Source organism: Amphibalanus amphitrite, unplaced genomic scaffold (assembly GCF_019059575.1).
Source record: "Amphibalanus amphitrite isolate SeventyFive unplaced genomic scaffold, NRLGWU_Aamphi_draft 000197F_arrow, whole genome shotgun sequence".
Classification (NCBI taxonomy): domain Eukaryota; kingdom Metazoa; phylum Arthropoda; class Thecostraca; order Balanomorpha; family Balanidae; genus Amphibalanus; species Amphibalanus amphitrite.
In genome coordinates, this window is record NW_024881692.1 from 256,902 (window position 1) to 278,789 (window position 21,888).

The following is a 21,888-nucleotide window of genomic DNA, read 5'->3' on the forward strand; positions in this document are numbered from 1 at the left end:
GAAATGAACAGTGCCTGCATTTTTGCTCCTTTGTATCACAGTCACAGGTTGGGTTAACTTAGACTTCAGTCACTGGCTGATCCATAAAGGCAGTCTTGGACACTGGGAAGGGCATACCTCAAAAGTTTCTCCGAATTCCAATAATTTAATTCTAGTGGTATGAACTTCCTTATGCAATGCTGTGGTGTTTAAAACAAACTTTCCATTGTAAAAATTGTTCAGTTTGCATTTTATTCTTGAAAAAACAAAAAATCCTCTCAATTTTAGGTGCTGCATGGTGGCCCCTGGACCCCCCAGGACTTCGGTGACCATATCCATGTTACAATTCCCCTCTGGAAAGCTTATATTTTCTAGTAAATAGATTACACAAATGTTTTGCATACAAGAGAGCCTCATATCTTATTAAATAGTCAATCCGTTATTGATATCATAACATGACTTTAAATTTAATCAGTACCTAGTGCCCGTAGTGGTAGGAACTTACCTAAGTAAATGTCACCAAATGATCCACTTCCAATTTTTCGACCTAATCGATACTTGTTGCCGACACGAAGCTCCATTTCTGAAACAAAATTGTAACATGAATTAAATGGGTTCGAACAACACAAAATTTCACCTTTCACCCAATGAAAACAGCTGATCGTCGGCCATATTGAATACCACAAAGGAATACACAAAGAGACGTTTACCTCTGCTCTTCTCGCTGCTGCCCGGTCTCCGGGTCTTGCGAGCACTTGAGAACAACACCTTGACTCTTAAATTTGAACCCTGAGTACCACAATCATTCCTAAAACTTTAATTTGCGCCGCACGCACACAGCCTTCACAAATCCCACGCATTCCCACACCACAACCTCCGCGCCGCAATACGCCGCGATACTGATTCCAAGCGCTTACACATTAGTTAATAAACTTATCAATAGGTGGCGCTGTAAACGCTAACTACGGATAATCTATTGCATGAAAATTTACTAGTGCTCAAAATGGTAGAAAAATGCAGTTTATCTTAGAAAGTGATGGTAAGTTGAAGTAATAGATGTGGCTAAAAAGTAGCATTTACAAAAGAGATTCAAAATAATCAACATGCTGTTTAACCCGCGCACCGACTTAGAACCGACGGGAGGGCGGATGATCGCCCCCCCCCCCCTGAGATCTCGAGAACGAAGCAAGGTAGTATCTATGACCGTGGAAGCAAGATAGCGACAAGTGGTAAACGGCAACGGATACGCACGGACAAGGTCTACAATTTTTACAAAGGTCATTTTCAGGTCAGGTCAAAGATGACCTCACAGAAGTCAAAAAGGTCAAAATGGCGGCGCTAGATATGGAGATTTTTTCTCGAATAATTTTCGAACTAGTCAAGATAAGAACAAACTAAGGGCATCATCGTGATCCTCTCGTCAATCCGCATCGAATGATATATTTATATATATATATATATATATATATATATATATATATATATATATATATATATATATATATATATATATATATATATATATATATATATATATATATATATATATATACCGACGTCGGCCGACGTCGGGGTGACGTCGGCAACTCGGCATCGGCATGCCGACGTCGGCCCGACGTCGGTCCAACCTCGGCACGACGTCGGCTGGATGTCGGATATGCCCGCATGTTCCGACGTCCAGCCGAGGTCCAGCCGACGTCGGACCGAGATCAATTGCTGAGGTCCAGCCGACGTCGGGCCGACGTCGGGGCGACGTCGGACCGACATCGGCCGCTGTTTTGACCGTTAAAATAATATAGAATAATGTTTTATGTTTCACAAAGAGCTTCTGTATTCAAAATATCCTCAGGAAACTCAAATCTTCCTCCACGCCGCAACCCCCTGATCCGGACTGGACGGGAAACTTTATCCCATTTGGAATTGCCCGTAAGCCGAGCTCGCCCGTAGCCGGGTGCAGTGAGTGCTTGGGGGCTGCTCGACCTATCCTTTGGTCAGGCTCAGCCCCGGTAACTCACCAGGGCCGGGCCCAGTTCATATATGTAGAAAGGCCAGTCGGCAAGTGTCACTTTGCCAGAGTGCCACTTATCAAAGGGACACTTTGGGAAACGTTGGTGCAGGTGTGTAAGAGTGGCTATATGAATCCATTGTGGGGTCGCCCTTTCCAATAAGTGTCACGTAACAGCAATGGGACCAGGGACTCTATATGAACTGGACCCAGGGTGCTCGCCAAGAAGACCAATGTCTCCATCCTATCATCCTTCCGGCTCTGAAATGGTCTTGTCGGACCGAAAGGGCATAACCCAACAAAACAAAGTAAATTTGATGTCTGGCTGCGTGGTGTAGTGGTTAGCGCACTATTCTCCCGTTCATATGACACGGGGTTCGAATCCCATCGCCGGCTGATGCTTTTGGCGTAAACATGCCGACGTCGGCGACTGGGGGGCTCGAATCCCGCCGCCGGGCGCCGGTTGATATTTTTGGCGCGTTGTCCCAATAAACATGCCGACGTCGGCCCCGTCGGTCCAACGACGAACGATCTCGTCAACCTCGGCAAACGACCTCGGCCTGACGTCGGCTCGACGTCGGCTGGACTTCGGCTGGACGTCGGAACATGCGGGCATATCCGACGTCCAGCCGATGTCGGGTCGAGGTTGAACCGACGTTGGGCCGACATCGGGCCGAGCCTCGGCCCGACGTCGGGCCGACGTCGGCATGTTTACTGGGATGATAGGATGGAGACATTGGTCTTCTTGGCGAGCACCCAGCGTCCAGTTCATATAGAGTCCCTGGTCCCATTGCTGTTACGTGACACTTATTGAAAAGGCGACCCCACAATGGATTCATATATGCCACTCTTACACACCTGCACCAACGTTTCCCAAAGTGTCCCTCTGATAAGTGGCACTTTGGCAAAGTGACACTTGCCGACTGGCCTTTCTATATGAACTGGGCCCGGCCCTGGTGAGTTGCCGGGGCTGAGCCTGACCAAAGGATAGGCCGAGCAGCCCCCAAGCACTCACCGCACCCGGCTACGGGCGAGCTCGGCTTACGGGTAATCCCAAATGGGATAAAGTTTCCCGTCCTGTCCGGATTAGGGGGTTGCGGCGTGGAGGAAGATTTGAGTTTCCTGAGATTATTTTGAATACAGAAGCTCTTTATGAAACATGAAACATGTATTTTATATTATTTTAACGGTCAAAACAGCGGCCGATGTCGGTCCGACGTCGCCCCGACGTCGGCTGGACCTCAGCAATTGATATCGGTCCGACGTCGGCCCGGCCCCGACGTCGGTTGGCTCGGATGGACGTCGGTACATCAACATGCGGGCATATCCGACATCCAGCCGACGTCGTGCCGAGGTTGGACCGACGTCGGGCCGACGTCGTCATGCCGATGCCGAGTTGCCGACGTCACCCCGACGTCGGGCCGACGTCGGCATGTTTACTGGGTATATATTATATATATATTTAACGCACTAACCTCGCGTTCAAATGACATGGGGTTCGAATCCCATCGCCGGCTGATGCTTTTGGCGTGTTGTCCCAGTAAACATGCCGACGTCGGCGACTGGGGGGCTCGAATCCCGCCGCCGGTTGATATTTTTGGCGCGTTGTCCCAATAAACATGCCGACGTCGGCCCCGTCGGTCCAACGACAAACGATCTCGTCAACCTCGGCCCGACGTCGAGCCGACGTCGGCATGTATATATTATATATATATATATATATATATATATATATATATATATATATATATATATATATATATATATATATATATATATATATATATATATATATATATATATATATATATATATATATATATATATATATATATATATATATATATATATATATATATATATCATTATTATATATTTATAAACATATATGTATTATATATATTTATTAATAAATATATCATTCCATGTAAAAAAAATAAATAATTAAATATACATGCCGACGTCGGCTCGACCTTGGGCTCGACGTCGGTCGTTAACATTTTTCAGTTTAGGGACTATCTCAAATTTCGTAGGAATAATTTTGGTTTTACAATTTTGCTTTTGATAGTCAACAAAAATAGAATCTAAGCACGGCACGACTCAAATATAGATATATATATATATATATAAAATTACAAGTTTAATTCAAACATGGCCGCCAGGCGCCAGGCATCTTGACTGACGCGTTTGCTTCGATCTCGGCGCGTAAGCAAAAGACCATTAGTTGTCAGCGGCCAAAGATTCTTCAGTCACGGACCCGGCCGCTGAACAGCGGCAGCGGCCGGGTTTGGGCGACCACAGGCCCGGGTACAACAATCGGCCCTCAACAGCGGCAGCGACATATCCTCCACTCTTCAAACCTTTCCTATCATCCAACTTTTATCGTAACATCGTAACCCTACCAATTACCATTCACAAACTTCCTCCTTCCCTCCCCTCACAAACACCAATTTAACGGTAAGTCTCACTGTCATTTATGTATCTTAACGTAAATTCATGGGTTTTTCCCCATATTCATGGCATAGTACATGGATATGGGTTTTCCCATGTTGTCTTGCAGTAAAAGTGGCCACTGGTCTTAGTTAGGACGGCCGGTTTCTTTTGCGCGGCGTAGTTAGGTCGCCGCCCTCCTCGCGAGGCCAGTAACGTAAGTTAGGGCCACTAAAAAAAAAAATGTTGTTGAGTGTATTTATATACTTTGGTGAGGTCTGTGCATTAGATTGCATGCTCTGTTGATACGCTAGGATAGTCCTTTGCATATTTTTGCAAAGAAACATATTAAGCCCTGCCTAGTCGATCCTAAAGCCCTCATAACACCCTCTTCAAGAAATCTACTTGATCATGTAGGTCAAGGTAGGTACCCATACCTACCTGTGCAATGCAAAATGAAGTCCTAATTTATCCCAATATAATCGCTGTCCGCAGCCACTTGCTCGCCCGCTGGTCGAGCAAGTGGCTGCTGCCCTTCAATGCTTCAAAATGCAAAGTGATGCACATTGGCAGACTCAACCCTGGGAGAACCTACCACCTGAACGACTCTGCCATCGAGGGAGTAACGGAGGAAAAGGACCTGGGCATCATCATCGACGAAGACCTGAAGTTTCACCAGCAAACAGCGGCTGCCATCGCGAAAGCCTCCCAGATGCTGGCTGTCGTCATCGTGAAGCGCTCCTTCGCTACCATCAATGAGGTCACTCTCCCTCTGCTCTACAAGTCCATGGTCCGACCTTTTCTGGAGTATGGGAACCTGATCTGGGGACCCTTTGGCAGAGTTGACCAGGCAAAACTGGAGCGTGTGCAGCGCAGGGCAACCCGGATGGTTCTGAGCATCCGGCATCTCCCGTACCCGGACCGACTACGTCATCTTCGCCCCCCCCCCCTCGCTGTATTACCGATGACGCAGAGGCGATATGATCACCGTCTTTCAGCTGCTGCACGGCGAGATGGCAGTGGAACCCGAACGGTTCCTGCACAAGAGCACCTCCAACCAAACAAGAGGCCACCAGTGGAAACTGCTCAAGCCCAGAGCGAACACCCTGACACGAAGAAACGCCCTCAGCACAAGAGTCGTCAACGACTGGAACGCCCTGCCGTCCTCAGTAGTGTCTGCCACATCGGTTGTTCAGTTCAAGGCACGACTGGACCGACACTGGGCGAACAGGATGTACGACATCCCGAATCCCTACCATTAACCCTATTCCTGGCGGGCTCCGCCGGGACAAGAAACTGGCGGGGGGGGGGGGGCGATTCGGCCCCCCCTTCAGATCTCAAAAACTACACATCGCAGCGACAAACGGTAAACGGCATCGGATACGCACGGCCAAGATCTACAATTTTTACTAAGGTCATTTTCAGGTCAGGTCAAAGATGACGTCACAGGGGTCGAAAAAAGTCAAAATGGCGGCGCTAGATATGGAGAGAGTTTGTCTCGAATAACCTTCGAATTAGTCAAGATAGGAACAAACTAAGGGCATCATCGTGATCCTCTCGTCAATCCGCATCGAATGATATATATGTTGACCTCGAAAGGTCAAATTCAAAGGTTGACCTCAGGTCACGTGACCTCGAGGTCATCATATATATCATTCGATGAGTCTTGACGAGCTGAACACAATGAGACCATCCACGCGTCTGTATCTTGTTCCTGTACGGAGTTATTGGCCAAAAACCTTTGGTGACCTTTGATGACGTCACATGACCTCACAGCTGCCCAACAGCAAAACAGACCTCAAGGTAGTGAAGGTTGATCGTATATGAAGTCATGTATGGTATATGGGGCCATTCCGACCCGTTTTAGTGGTAAAAACAGGGAGTTGATTTTTCCCCCATTGACTTATAATGGGGAGGTCGCGAAACTGACCTGACCTTAGGTCACAGATATCAAAATTCCGAGATGTACAAATTGCACATACTGGTACCCTAACTAAAGCCTGAAGAGAAGAAATTGATCGGTCAAAAACTCTAGCTCTGGCGTGATTGCAAACTTTTCTGAGGTAGGGTCACCAAACCGCCTCTGGTGACCTGACCTGAGGTCAGATCAACTCAAAATTTTCAGACATGTTGCGTAGAAGCCTTTTAGGAAAAGTCAGAAAATTTGAGCTTCCTAGCTCAACGCGTTTGGGAGAAATCACCAAAAAACCTCAGGGGGGGGGGGCTCCTGAGGCCCCCCCGCCAGGAATAGGGTTAAGAGCCTCGCCTTTACCTGTCACACACGCTCGTTGGGAGCGGGACCTCCAGGCCTAGTGGCCTTATTACCCGATAACCGATAAGGTAAGGTAAGGTAAGGTATAATGCCTGCTTAGACTTAACACCTACCTCTGCTTTTTGGTATCTGCTGCAGTTGAAATGGAGATGAACTTCAGTCAAAGCTAACTGGCCAATGTCAATTAGAATTGGGGGCAGCTCGGACACATGCAGCATAGATGTAGAGCTGCTCTGTCTGCGTCATTCCCAGGTGATGTCAGCCGCCCACTCTGCTGGTATGCAGAGCCTAAGGCTGCTGAAGCATTTTAGCAATCTTGTTCCATATGCCCGCTGCTTAAAATGATCCGCAACAGCTGATCCGATCCGTCTGAGTGTGCCCAACATTCTTCCCTCCCGTTATGTGTCCACTGTTCAGTGAGGAACTAGTGCATCAATCCCCAGCTGTAGCAGGTGGTGCTGGAGACTCAGCTGGAGCTGCTGGTGTTTCTGTAACTCCCCCTTCCCCAGTGAGAAGCTGGTGCTGCTGATGTCTGCCACTGTCCACCACTGTTGGCCTCTGCGGCCTCTGTCCGCAACTGTCAGCCTCTGTTGACCCCTGTCGACCCCTGTTGACCATGTCCACCTCTGTCATTCCTTGTCGACCCTTTTTGACCTCTGTCGACCTCTTCTGTCAACCTTTGTTGACCCTGCCCTGCCCTGCCCTGCCCTGGCTCGTGTCAGCTCCTGTCAGCTCCTTGTCGACATCTGTCAACCTCTGTTGACCTCTTCTTACGACCTCCTTTGTCAACCTCTGTCGACCCTGCCCTCCCCTGCCCTGGCTCCTGCGCTGCCCTGGCTCCTGCCCGCCCTGCCCTGCCCTGTCCTGGCTCCTGTCGGCTCCTGTCAGCTCCTGTCAGCTGTCCTGTCAGCTCCTGTCAGCTCTTGTCAGCTCCTGTATAACTCCCCTTCCCTATTCAGGAGCTGATGCTGCTGATATCTCCCTCTGTCCGCCTCTGTCCACCACTGTCGACCTCTGTCCGCCTCTGTCGACCTCTGTCCGCCTCTGTCGACCTCTGTCCGCCTCTGTCGACCTCTGTCGATCTCTGTCGACCCCTGTCGATCTCTGTCGACCCCTGTCGACCCCTGTCGACCTCTGTCGCCCCTGCCCTGGCTCCTGTCAGCTCCTGTCAGCTCCTGTATAACTCCCCTTCCCTATTCAGGAGCTGGTGCTGCTGATATCTGCCTCTGTCCGCCTCTGTCCGCCACTGTCGACCTCTGTCGATCTCTGTCGACCTTTGTCGACCTTTGTCGACCCCTGTCGACCTCTGTCGACCCTGCCCTGCCCTGCCCTGGCTCCTCCCCTGCCCTGCCCTGCCCTGGCTCCTGTCAGCTCCTGTCAGCATGCGTAGGTGGGTGGGAGGGTCCCTTTAATAAATCATGTGTGGTTGGATCCATGGAAAAACACATCACATTGGCCCAATTTTACCTACATATCTATACCTTTTCTTATGACTCATGAGTGATTTATTCCTGCAGAACTTCAATGTGAACTGACTGGGGCACATCCAACCAGGCTGTGAGACCGCGACTGGCCATGCAAGCAGCATCAACGCCACCACCTGAGCCACCGGTCGAACCAAAGTGGTCTCATGAAGAATCAGCGGATGAGGACTTGAGTGTGACACGGTGTGCGAGGCAGTCTGAGAGGGGGATCGACTCTACTGTCATGGACACTTCTAATGATACTGACATACTGGTGGCTGCAAAGGAGGTCAAAATTGAAGTCACTTCAATCAAGGTGAGTAGGTATATGAAATACTTAGTTAATGATTTTGTAAACTTAATGGTACGTAGGGGAAAGTTGGGTAATATAGGCCAGTAGGTAATATCGGACAGGGAGCTATCTTCTGAACTCTCCCCTAGGTGCATACGCAAATATTTTATTTGGAAAAAAGGTAGCGCTGGATTTCCTTTGTCGCCACCTCCTCTCGCAGGCAGTTTGCCGCTAGGCTGTCATAATTTTTTTTATGATAATCACCATTTGTCCTTCCATCCATACAACTTATTAATTACCTGTTATCGCAGAGATAAAGAAGTTGTAACTGCCTGTGTTCAATGTGTTTGTTGCTCCCATTTTGGCGCATTTTGAACGGCCTACGTGTTTGCTATTATCGGACACCCATCCGATATTACCCTATGGGGGAAGGTGTTTGAACCCCCTCCCCCTCTTCTAACTCGGCTCCTGGGCCACGGAGCGACGCGCGGAAGGTGGCGTTCGAAAGAGCAAGAAGCCAACGCATTACTCTGGGATCAATATCAATATCAAGACTCTTGGGATCCATTTGGGCGCCCGTCCGTAATTTGCTGCTGCTGTCTGATAATACCCAAGTAACTTTTTTTGTTAAAAAATCGCTGCGCTCCAACGCAACACCGGAACCTCAGCAGACTTTCAAAAAACAAAGTTTTGGGCTTTCTACGTATATTTAAATGACTCCCAGTTACATAAAGATGATAACCTTCATGTTACGATGGCTTGAAGTTGACCGTCCGATAATACCCAATTTTCCCCTACTGCCTCTTGGTATGACAAATTCTCCTTTACATGTAAAAAAAAAATATCCCGTGGACTTGCTCATATGTCTGGTCCATTTTCAGTTCATTGCAGTGGAGTGACAATAAAGGCTGTATATAAGAGTTTTTTTGTTTCATTGCAGGACGAGAGACCGGAGTCGCCGTCAGTGCCGGACGAGGATCCTCTCTCATGCAACACTGCGCGGCCTCTTAAAGAGGAAGAAAAGTTCCGGTGTCGGTCGCCGACACCGCCTCTTGACTTTATCGGGTTCACTGAGGTTGACCGGGACAGGTAAGTACAATATGAGCGTGTGTGTGTGCGTGTGTTTTTATTGCAATGGAATTTACTCCCACCCCTTCATTTTTTTTTTTTTTTTTGCGAATTGCTGGAGCGCTGTTCGGGTGCATGCATTTTGTGAGCAGGGGATGACGCAATCCGCGAGCTGACGTCATACTCGTAGGCGATGGCGTCGGCTCGCGTATGAGCCGAACGCTAACCGAAGTCCTCGTGGCATGCACGGCACGGTAGTATGTTGAGCGGCCCGCTCAATGAGGGATCTTGAGAGATTTGCTTATTTCAAATAATCGTTGCATCGTCTCTGTTGGCTTTGCTACATTTATTTCTATTTATTGAGGCTTACTCGCCGCTCAAATTGTTAAATGCCTGTCATTTTTGCCGGTCCAGTAGCTCAGTCGGTAGACTGTAGAGCGTTGGACTCCGCGAGGTGAGAGCTCGCGTCCCGGTAATGACAGTCCGGGTTCGAAGCGCGACGGGCGCTCGATGTTTATGAGCCTTCTGGCGGGTATGGTTGCCGTTGGTGGCAGGCCGTAACCAGGCGAACTCAGTGAGGGGTCCGGCCGTGCGCGGCTATGTGCGCACGTTAAACTTGGACTCTAAATTCTGCCATAGACCAGGAATTGCGCGATCGGAGGGTGGAGGGTAGGGCCATCGCAACAAGCTCGGCTTAGCGGGGGCTCTGTCCTTGTGAATCCTTCCATTCAAAAGGTTCGGACTAAATTTATTTAAAAAAAATATTACCTACGAAAGAATCTTCGGTAAATGCCATTGCAATGGACCGAATATTTTACGATAAAAATTCCTGTCGACGGAAATACAAGTAACACATTTTTTGCCATTAATTTCAACCATTCTTGCAAGTTGCAACCATAAAACATGAACTCAACTTTCAACAACAATAGAAGGGATGAGCATGCTAACGCGCCGCTTTTGTGAAATGCGTCGGCAAGTGGTGCGCTGCTAGTGCTCTTTGCCTGCGTTCAGGTGGGTCGTTTTTTGCGTGGAATTTTCACGCTGAGAAATTCCACACGAAAACAGTCGTTTTGGTATCGTGAAACATCCCACGGGATCCCGCAAAACGGACCTGCCCGAACGACCGTTTTCGTGAAAAATTCCTTGGCGTGGAAATTCCACGCGGAAAACGGCTGGTCCGAACGCAGCTTTTTGGATCGCACAAACCCTGCACGTGCGCGAGCACGCTACGTCACATGCAGGGGCACGGCTATATATGAAAAATCGCACGTGACGTCACACTTTCCTCGCTGCTCATTGGACAATAGTCCGTTGCCGGGGCAACGAGCATATATGCTAGCGCGGGATAGCGCGCTAGCCAACCACCAGTGACAGCTTCGTAACATGTTACGAAGGCATCAAAACTGCTTCGTAAATGTTCAAATGGGCGCTAAATTCGAAATCAGCTCCGAAAACTAACCTAGAAACGTGTAAAACTCGAAAAAGTGCACCGGGGTCATCAAAGATCAATGACCTTGACCTGACCTTCACGTGTCTGAGTGTTTACGACCACAAAAAAAAAACGGGAAATGCGCGGATAATGTGAGCCGACATACGCCAAATCGCGATTCTGGCCGAACATTGTCTCGAGGATCAGGTCACAGGTCAAATGTCATTTGGGTCAGGGTCATGAAATTTCCAGAGAATGTGCAAAATTGATTAACTCGCGCCGGGCCGGGGGGGGGGGTGTTTGAACACCCCCTGCGGTTTTTCGCAGATATTTCAAAAACGGCGGCACGGGGCGCCGCCGTTTTCCATCTTTTCCGCACATGTTGTGAAAATTTCGAGCCCAGGTCGCCTAAGGTCAGGTCACAAGGTCACGCCAAGTGACATCACCTCAAAATACAATAGGAATGCTCGTCATAGCTTCACCGTCACCGACTGAACGATTGCCTTGAAACTTTCAGAGGTTGATAAGAGCAACAGTATTTATAAAATGTTTATCTCGGAATTTTGATATCGGTGACCTAAGGTCAGGTCAATTTTGCGGCCTCTCCATTATAAGACAATGGGAGAAAATTGAAAAGCGTCTGTTTTGCACGAACGCCATTCTAGACACTCTTAAACATCGAGATGCAGGTAAAATTGACACACTGAACCGGAAAATGGCAACTGTGATCCCTCGTTATGTCCCCGAGGTCAGCTCAGGTCACGAATAGTATCTAACAGTTTTTCGCTAATAACTTCTGATAGAGGCATGCTAGAGCGATGAAAACGCTTTAGATGTGTTCGGCTCGACGTTGCGGATCGGCTGATATGCAACATGACCTTTTCCGGTCAGGTCATGACCTTGATCTGAGGTCAAATTTTCAAGTTGACCTTTTAAGGTCAAGTTATAGTTCATTCGACGCGTCTCGACGAGAGGAACACGATGCTGGCAAAATAAATGTCGTGACGCCTTTGAATCAAAAGTTATTGCCGAAAAACACTTTTCGTAAGAACGGCTATTTTTAGAGTTTTTGCCCTCTGGAGGCTAAACCGTTGACCTGAGGTCAAATCTGAGGGCATATTAGCGAAAGAGCGTTAAAAGAGCTATCGAATGCGCTTTTCCGCGGCGCTGTAGCTCTATCGGTTCCCGAGTTAACCGTTGGCAGTGTCCAAAATGTTGAAATAGCCAACATTTTACCTTTGGTGACCTGACCTTTGACCTGACCTAAAAAATGACTGAAGTGTTTTCGTTCTGATTTTGGCCGTTCTTTCGAATACCGCTTACCGCGTGTCGCTACGTGGCCCAGGAGCTGAGTTAGAAGGAGGGGGGGGGGGTGTTCAGAAACCCCCCCTTCCCCCGGCCCGGCGCGGAAGTCGCGGAGCACCGGCCCGGCGCGGGTTAACTCGAGATTTCTGAAAGTTTCGTTGCGATCGGACGCTTTTTGCGCGAGTTACTCGCGAAAACCTTAGGAGGGGGGGGGGGGGTCCGTTCGACCCCCCCATTAGTGCGAGGGGTAAGCTGAAATCAGGGAAGGTAGGGGTCATTGAGCGGACCTGAAACATCAACTACTGACCTTAAGTTCGGTAGAATCGCCACGAGAAACACGTTCCGTGTTTTTGCGAAGCTCGAGCACAAGCATGGACGAAACGGCTGGAGGAATCCAACCGAGGTTCTTCCTAAGCAAAGGCCATTGTAAAAAGGCAAATACTGATGAGTTTTAGTGTTCGATACCGGTGGATAGTTTTTGTTAAATGCTTATACTGGTAATTAATAACGTTGTTTTTTTTTCTTGCAGTGCTTGCTTCATCTCCAATGCCAAGACCATTCTGCTATCGGACTACCTGCCGTCAGACAAGCAAAACACTGTAGAAAGTAAGTGGAGATCGAAAGTTACTATAGTCAGTCTGTTCGGTATTGGTGGCATTTCTGAATAAGCTCAATGTTATATTTCCGAAATTCTGGCAAAGGGCAGCATGCTTATTGCTTATTTGTTCCTTAAAGGTAGTGTGCCAGCTTTCCTGAACCGTATGGAGTTAATGGCCCAGATAAGGAGAACCGGATTTTTAGAACTTATCCATACATTCAAAACTCATGGAAACGTCTTAAATTCTTCAAATTTTGAGTACCCCAGTGCGAAATTCGCCCCGACGGGTTGTCGGTCGTACCCCAACCACATTTCACACCACTATGAACAATAAATGCACACACTGAAATCGCTATTACCGATATGCTCATCCAATCAAGTTTCGATAAACCCGTTCATCATCAGCTCCTGCGGTTTAGAACACGCCTGTTAGGTGGTGCGGTAGACCGCGCCCAAAGCCAGGGCCCCGGTAACGTGAGGTAGCCGAGTCAGGGCAGCGTGCGCTGACCCAAGCCGGAGCCGCGCGTCCTCCCGGTGTCATGTGATAGCCCGGGGCTGCCCGCGGGGATGCGGTAGACCGCGCCCAAAGCTGCGGCTCCGGCTTGGGTCAGCGCACGCTGCCCCGACTCGGCTACCTCACGTTACCGGGGCCCTGGCTTTGGGCGCGGCTTCTGCTCATACTTTGTGGTGCGGTGGTGTGGTGGTGCGTCGGGCTGCGCGCTCTGACTTCGGCCAAGAAAAATGCGTCAGCTGATCATTGTCATTTCTGCCACTTGCGTGTGGTGAAGAAATGGGGTCATAACTTATGAGACGGCTTTTTCATATCAATTATTTTACATAAAATCATATTTCAAATCATAAATAATGTTCGACAGCCAAATAAAAGAAACAATACCAATACAGGCTTACAGTTTAAGGCTCGACATTGTGTTGTCTACGATTAGACAGCTGATAACTCATTCCCGTACGTCGTATGGTCGTAACACTATAATGACCTTTGCTTATTGTCACATGTGCGCCGCATTCGCGATTGTTGCCGACGCCTGTTTGCAGGTGAGCCCACTACAGTTGTTATACATATCTAAAAACCGATAAACTTTTAGGCGAAAAAGGCACTATTCCAGGCCCATTTTTGATTTTTTTTTTGCGAAATTAGGTAAAAACAGAAGCTTCTTATCCTAGGAAAAATAAAATGGGAAATCTTTCAAAGGTGGCACACTACCTTTAACCCGGCAGTTGCTGAGGTATTTCGTCACCCGCCGTTTGCTGGGGGGGGGGGGGGGCGTATTGGTTATTCGAGAACCAATAGGCGCAGGGAAACTCACAGGCGGCAAATAAAAAAAACGACCTGTGACTTTTGAGGTTACAGGTCGGGTCAAAGTCGGGTCAAACCCCTGAAATCGGGCTTTCGATAGCATGGACTACAGAATCTCGTAATGGGCGCCTCTCGTCAATAACTCTGTCAAAACCGTGCACAATCCTCCATATAAGTGCTACAAGTGTGTCAGATCTATGTAGTGGTCAGTCAAACATAGGTCAAGGTCAAGGTCAGGTCAATCAGGTAAGCACATATCCCCGAAATCAAAACTGGTATTCGCAGTCTATGACAGATGTTTGTTGGTCAACTTTAGGCGTTGAACACGATGGTGACATTCATTTTATCATAAGAGTACGTGTTTGGTTGAAAAAGATGAATTTAAGAAATGCATGCATCATAGTCGTGAAGTAGTCACGAGAAATTGCCAAGATTCAGTTCAGGATTTTGGAAAACGTGGAACGATAATGAAATATTCGAAGATAGCTATTTTATTATTCATGGCATTGGCAGTCTAATGTCGTTTACGACATGTCTCTATGTCTCTTCTGTGATTTTTTTTGAACATGTGCCGTTTTTGGTCGAATACTCAGAAATCATGATGTCACTAAAACCTTAATGTCTAAAAAAAATTATGACTGATTTTTCTAAAACTTTGTCACAATAAACTTCAATCGATTTCCTACAGGTACCCAAAATTTGGCGCACGTCCTGCTGCGCGACGTTTTTTAGCTATAGCGCGGCGAATAATACCCCTTCCCCCAGCAGTTTGCAGGTTAAGATTAATGCACTACGAAAATTTGTTGAAACCCGAACGACGAAAATATGACGTGCATTGCTTACCTACGTAGTAAATGCACTTGTTTTTTTTTTTTGCTTTATGCAGTTTTTGCCGAAGGAGAGTTCATCAAGAGCCAACGTCTCGTCATAAACTATCGGGACGTGGATGGTCTCGATGATGGCAACATATGTGAGTATTGTTTAATGAAATGAAATACATGTTTCAATTATACCTTGCACATACCATTGCATTTTACGTTGCACTCTTTTATATTTTTTTTTTTCACCAGCGCTTTTCTATATTGCCTTGTCTGATCTTGACGGCGCTTGCTATACCTTCTACTTGTCAGGTTTAATTGAATTGAGTTTCAGGTTGGGCCTTGCTCAACTAACAAACACCTAATTTCCTTGATGGTCCTCACGTCAGAACTAAGAGGTTATAACAGTTTAATAAAATATTAAGCGTCACGAATACAGTCTTCGTATAAAGAGCTGTAGACATTTGCTATTGACAGTGATTGCTATAGCCAATACAGCTTGCATATCTTAATATTCAAGCCGTGAAGAATCTGTATTGTTTTCCGGCAGTTTGTGAGCTGTGTTGCCGTGATCGGGACGGAGAATGTCTCGTCCATGGTCCGCTGGAGGTCGTACACGACACTAAGGTAAGGGACGGCAGCTCCGACTAGCAACTTTATTGTATTGTATTTATATTTAAGAGCGATCCACATACAAAGTGCGTGGCGATTACTGCTCAGAATCCGTATCCGCGGTTGCTAATCTAATCATTCAAAACATTTGCACATTCACTCACGTCAAAATACGGACAAAACTGAAAACACTCAGGACAGCCTCATCGCTCTTAGCCACCCCCACCCTATTGGTCAGCGACGATGTGCTGATTCATCGTCCACGATTGCGGCTTTAACAGCGCGGGCGAAGCGGGCGGGAGGCAGCTGCGACAGGTGAGGTGGCAGGCTGTTCAGCAGAGCTGCAGCTCGATAGCCGAACCGCCGCTTGCCCGTTTCCAGCCGCGGACGGGGAAGATGAAAGGGGTGATCTTGCCTGGATTGTCTCTCGCGAATAGCGCTATTAGCGACGAACAGGGCTGCTAGTTGCTCGGGTTCTCGGCGCTGCATGACCTTGTGTGCGATGACAAGGGTGTGGAAATCGGACATACCGCGCGGGTACAGCCACCCGAGTTTTGTTCGCAGGTCGGAGACATGGTCAAATTTACGGCGATCGAAAATAACTCTAGCGGCGAAATTAATATTTTTTTTGGAGTCGATCAATTTTTTTGACCCATTACCATACACTGAAAGGCAGTACTGGATACGCGATACTGCGAGTGCCGTCACGAGCGTTCGAATGATGCCATCTGGGAGACAGTGGCGCGCGTGTGAAAGACCAATCAACAGTCCCGTACACCGGGGGCAGAGTTCGGAGACGTGTGCGTCCCATGACATAGTGCTGTCGAAAGTGACGCCAAGGTTCCCCAACTGTGCGCACGGCTGCAACGCTGCATCGCGGAATGGTACTCTAAAGTCTGGTAATTTACGTAGATTTTGACGACTGCCAAATACAATAAGCTGTGTTTTACTTGCGTTCACTTTGAGGGCGTTAGCGCAAAACCAGTCGTTGAGAGACGCGAGCGAGTCCTCCATGCGCGAGATGAGAACTGCGAGGTCCCGAGCTGGACCGCTAACGAATACTTGAGTGTCATCGGCATACTGAAACACTTTTGCGTCGCCCGCGTATAGCGATAAGTTGTTAGAGAAAATCGTGAAAAGAAGCGGCCCTGACGCAGAGCCCTGGAAGACGCCCATGGCATTAGAAAGAGGCTTAGACAGCACTATACAGGGTGCGGAAAAAGTTCTGTCATATGCATGCTAATCTCGCCTACGAGCGCTGCGGTTGAGTTCTGGGCAGCGAATAGCCGCAGGCGTGACCTTCGGTGACCTAGCCACCTGGCCGGAGGGCAAAAACTACCAGCCATTCACGGTCAGTCATGAAAAGGCAGGCTAAACGACGCCTCGTCGCTGGGTGCCTGCGCGCGGCGGCCAAATCGGGCATGACTGATAAGCAGGTTACGGCAAAATGTGGAGTCACCTGGCGAACAGTCATGCGCATTAAAGCCAAAATACGAGCAGGGGAGACCAAGGGGGAGACTGTCGATCCGATGGTTCGATTCAATCAGGTGAATAAACATCCACACAAGGTGATGGTGCTCGGCGTGGTGGGTTCGGACGGCAAGAAGTGCCCGATGCTCTTCATTGATGCTAATGAGAAGGTGAAGAGGGTGGTGTACGAACGTCTGCTGAACAATGACGTCATCCCATGGATCCTGAAGACCTACCCACTCGGCAATTTTGTGCTCCAGCAGGACGGAGCGCCCGCGCACACTGCAAGTTCCACCCAGCAGAAGCTGACGGAAGAGCTCGGGGAGGCCCATTTCTGGCGCAGGGAGATGTGGCCTCCTCAGTCATCCGACCTGAACTCCCTCGACTACGGCATCTGGAGCGTATTGCAGGAGGAGGTCCAGGGAGTGTCCCATCCTAATGTGGAGGCTATCGAGGCGCACATCGTGAAGACGTGGGAGGCGATGGACCCCGCCTACATCTTCAAGACATGCTAGTCTTTTAACCCCTGTGTGGAGAAGGTCATCACCGCTGAGGGGGGTTATATTGAGTGAGGGGGGAGTGAAAGCATGTGGTAAGATGTGGCAAACCAGTGTTTGGTGGTTTTATTAAATATAGCTGCTCAGGTTGCATTTGTTTGTGGAAATGCGGAGATATGACAGAACTTTTTCCGCACCCTGTACGTCCGGATACATCTTTCAAAGACACGCTCTGAGTGTGTCCATGTAGATAGGCGGCGAACCAGGAAATTTCAATGCCGTGTAGCCAGTGTGCCAGAATTTGTCGATTTGGGTGGGAAACGACATCCAAATGAAATTCATTTTCCACTCTCATCACCAATTTTCAAGAGCAATTTGCCACTCAGTATTACATAGAAAAAGCGATTGCATAGCCGATGCTCTGTTTGACATCCTACAACACTTCATTGGTCACTTTTCACTCTTTTTGACCCAACCCAACTGGCAGTTATCCACTCTCATCCCCCCTTTTTGGTGGGTTATTTTCCTCTCTGACACCCAAGCCAAAATACAATTTTGGGACACTGCGTGTAGCACTAGTTTTTGCATCAGAAGATCGTGATCAATCACGTCAAAACATTTACTGAGATCAAGAAGGCATAGCATTGACAAATCCCCCCTATCAGTGGCGGCCAGGATGTGTTCAGTGACGGACAGCAACGCGGTTTCCGTGGAGTGCCGGGGGCGGAAGCCGTGCTGGGAGGATGCCAGAAGGTGATTATGGGAGAGGTAGGCGTAGAGCTGCTGATGGACAATGCGTTCAACTACTTTCATGATTACAGGAGCTAGGGATATGGGTCGGAAGTTTGCGGGGTCTGAAGGGTTACCGGACTTGAACAGAGGGTGAACTATGGAATGTTTCCATGAATCGGGGATGTCAGATTGGATTAAGCAGGTATTGATAATATGCAAGATGACGCCACCAATAGCGGGGAATCCGAATTTCAGCATGCGGAGGCAGACGTTGTCGGAGCCGCAGGCACTCGAGCTACGCATGCTGAAAATAATCCGCTCGAGCTCCCTCAGTGTTATCTCACGAAGTTGAAAACTGCATGCGCCGACACGGGTGAGACGCACATCCAAATCGGTGGGAGCGTTTTGGGCTCGGATCTCGTAAGCGACGCGAGGACCGACAGATACAAAAAATGAATTTAAATCATCGGCAGATAGATCGGGCTGGACGTTTGGGCCGTCCTTCTTCGCGGCTACCACTGACCTGATGCATTGCCAAACTTTGTTGGGGCCCCGCTCCCCAATTTCCCTCCGTATCTCTACTCGCCTGTCTCGACGCACTGCTGCCCGGACTGAGCGGTTTAGGTCTCTGTATTCGCTCGAGTTGCGGCCTAGATTAGATGGCGAAGCGCAGCGCGACGTTGAGACATGAGGTTACGGGTGGCGGCGGACACGGGAGGAGCGGTCGGGTTACGGATAGACACACGCTTATTTGGGGCATGGACATCAAAAACAGGTACGAAGAACGACAAGAAAGCATGCCACTTGTCACTGACGGTTTCGGCAGAGAAAACATAATCCCAGTCGACATCGAGTAAGTCGTGATACAGTGCAGGGTGATCTAGGCGCTTAAAAGAGCGAGATGAGATAATGGCGGGCTTTGACGCACTTTCGGTACATTGACTGCAATGCATGCATAACATAAGTCATAGGTTTTGTATTGTGGACCTTGCGTTACGTCTCATATGACGTCACTAAGGTCGTTTAAGGTAATTTTAGTACTCAAAACTAGATTTAGTGAGCTAGTCTGGAAAGGCGCCGGTGTATATAAAGTGTACTGCAAAGGCGAATCGTTTTTGGCAGATCAACCGGACCCCTACCTGGGTACCCTTGATGTGACCTAAGAGGTCACCGATTGACCTAAGCTGTGAACTAGGTAGGTACCAGTCGCTGCGTCTCGTAAGGGCTTATGGTATTTTTTTTTTTTTTTTTTTAGCGAAGTTCTAGCACAAGGTCTCTAGCACAAGATTAGTATCACGGATGGTCCGCATCACTTGCGTTACACGCCATAACTATATTCCAGGCACGACCCGGCATCGGAGATCCTGAAAGGGACGTAAAGACTCTGCCGCAATCTCTCAGTTCGGGACCTAACACCGGTAAGACATCAGTTTTAACCCGCGCCCCGCTGGGGGGGGGGGGCAGAATCTGCCCCCCTCCCGTTTTTCGCCAATAACTTCTAAACGCATTATGCCAGCGACGTCAAACTTTCAGTACCTTATCATACATCAATTTGACACGTTCCCTGAAAATTTGAACGAAATCAGTCGGAAATTTTTTGAGAAATTGACGTTTTAGTGACGTCATGTTCGCCATTTTCGCCGCAAAAACGGCAAAATTTCAAGCGCCGCTAACATCTTCATTTTTAAAGGAATCAAGACGTAGCAAAAAAGGTTATACGTGATTCCACGTTGTCTATCAAATGGCTATCTCGTCTTTTTTGGAAATTCTGGATTTTGGCCCAAATTTTTTCAAAAAACTGATTTTTTTTAAAGAAAATAGTTATAAAATCCAATATTTTGAGTGTATCGGAAAAAAACCGGAATATTTGTCAGAGAAGTGGTCATTGTGCATCTACATACCAATTTTTAGAAGAATCGGTGCAAAAATGTGGGAGTTATTCAAAATTTTATGACGTCACGACACACAAAATTTTTGAAAAATGATTTTTTTGGAAGTTCTAGACCTCGTACGGAAACAAAAATAGCACCACTCGATTCGTCGTGAAAAACTGCATCAGATAGACACCTTTTTGGGCCTTAACAACCAACTTCAAAATTTGACCTCAGTTGACCTGACCTTGACCTGACCTCGACCTGAAATTCATCCAGAGGTGGTCCATATCACTTATTGAGTGTGCCTATTGAATTCTATGAGTAAAATGACCCATAAAACATGTGTCGCACATGCCCTTTTCTATATTTTGTTTTTGGTGACCTGACCTGACCTGACCTGACCTGACCTTGACCTTGACCTTTGAATGACATTGTATGCAACGAATATTGTCTTGGTAGTCTAAGAACACGTTTTGGGCAATCAGTCTCAGTCCATTCTTCGGCAACTACGGTGCAAGGCCGATACTGTAGAAACTTGCATTTTGTACCCTTGACCTGACCTTGACCTGACCTCTGACCTACTTAAGCAAAAAATTTTGGGCTCTTAAGGTCCGCCTTGTTGAGAGCTTTCGATTGCCGTTTTCCCCGTCTTTCTACGACCATCGGTTCGGAAGTTAGACAGGGGGGGGGGGCAGAATCTGCCCCCCCCCCCCCCAGCAGGGCGCGTATGGCTGAATAGCCCAGCGGGGCGCGGGTTAAGACAACAGCATTGCACAATGCACATCATATAAGACTGTTGGGAGTATGCATGCTGCTAACTGTTGGGAGGGTCTCGGCGTGTTCATCCCAGTAAGGATATTAGCAGTATTTACGAGGTGGATCCATCATTTCAATACTCAGCGCAAAAATAAGCTGTGGAATTATGTCCCGCACCAATCTTAAGTCACGCGCATTGCACTTGCACCCTATATACGGTCTTGTATTGCACACTATTTCTACTGCTGACATATGTAATCACTACGTTTCCATGACACGTCTAAATCGATTTAGCGAAATTTCATGTGCGTGTTCTCGGATACTATTCAACTTATGCAAAAAATGAGCATATACTATGAATGGTTCAATGATTAATTAATGGCCCCAAACCCCCAACAAACAAACTATTAATGGTTTAAGCTAGCACTTAACCCTCGCCCGTATAGGGGGGGGGGGGGGTCGAACGGACCCCCCCCATGGTTTTTCGCGAATAACTCGCGTAAAAAGCGGCCGATCGCGACGAAACTTTCAGTACCCTCGCGTTCATCAATTTCACACCTACCCTGAAAATTTCATGACCCTGACCCAAATGACCTTTGACCTGTGACCTACTTTTCGCGACCATGTTTGGCTGGAATCGCGATTCGGCGTATGTCGGCTCGCATTAGCCGCGCGTTTGCAGTCTTTTCGTGGTTTCAAGCGTTCAAACATGTGATATGATGTTGCCCCCATGCATTAGGGTGGGTGTCAAGGTCACCTGAAGGTCAGGTCAGGTCATTGACCTTTGATGACCTCGGCTCACTTTTTCAAGTTTTACATGTTTCTAGGCCAGTTTTTGGAGCTGAATTCGAATTTAGCAACCATATGAACATTTACGAAGTAGTTTTGGTGCCTTCGTAACATGTTACGAAGCTGTCAGAGGCGGTTGCCACCTACTACGAATACCCTTGCTGGTTGACCTGACCTGACCTGA

The 21,888-nt window shown here is 48.0% G+C and overlaps 2 protein-coding genes across 15 annotated transcripts in view; one reads left to right on the plus strand and one right to left on the minus strand.

Annotated features, from left to right (window-relative positions):
* The window catches only part of LOC122384724 (casein kinase I-like), a 30,432-nt gene extending 29,547 nt beyond the window's left edge, over positions 1-885 (minus strand). For both annotated transcript variants that reach the window (XM_043372405.1, XM_043372404.1), the window contains exons 1-2: positions 690-885; positions 485-562 (exon numbers count right to left, since the gene is read on the minus strand). In XM_043372405.1, the coding sequence (XP_043228340.1) occupies positions 485-560 (76 nt within the window). In that variant the 5' untranslated portion in view covers positions 561-562; positions 690-885. The remainder of the gene's footprint in view (positions 1-484; positions 563-689) is intronic.
* Positions 886-4,229: 3,344 nt separating this feature from the next.
* Positions 4,230-21,888, plus strand: part of LOC122384725 (zinc finger protein 2-like) — a 45,977-nt gene continuing 28,318 nt past the window's right edge. For 3 of the 13 annotated variants that reach the window (XM_043372415.1, XM_043372410.1, XM_043372411.1), the window contains exons 1-7: positions 4,230-4,441; positions 8,204-8,465; positions 9,382-9,530; positions 12,773-12,849; positions 15,043-15,126; positions 15,525-15,601; positions 19,628-19,703. In XM_043372415.1, coding sequence (XP_043228350.1) covers positions 8,262-8,465; positions 9,382-9,530; positions 12,773-12,849; positions 15,043-15,126; positions 15,525-15,601; positions 19,628-19,703 — 667 coding nt within the window. In that variant the 5' untranslated portion in view covers positions 4,230-4,441; positions 8,204-8,261. Of the gene's footprint in view, positions 4,442-4,665; positions 4,838-8,203; positions 8,466-9,381; positions 9,531-12,772; positions 12,850-15,042; positions 15,127-15,524; positions 15,602-19,627; positions 19,704-21,888 lie in introns of those variants that run through there. The other 10 variants (XM_043372419.1, XM_043372414.1, XM_043372412.1 and 7 more) reach the window with 9 other exon arrangements.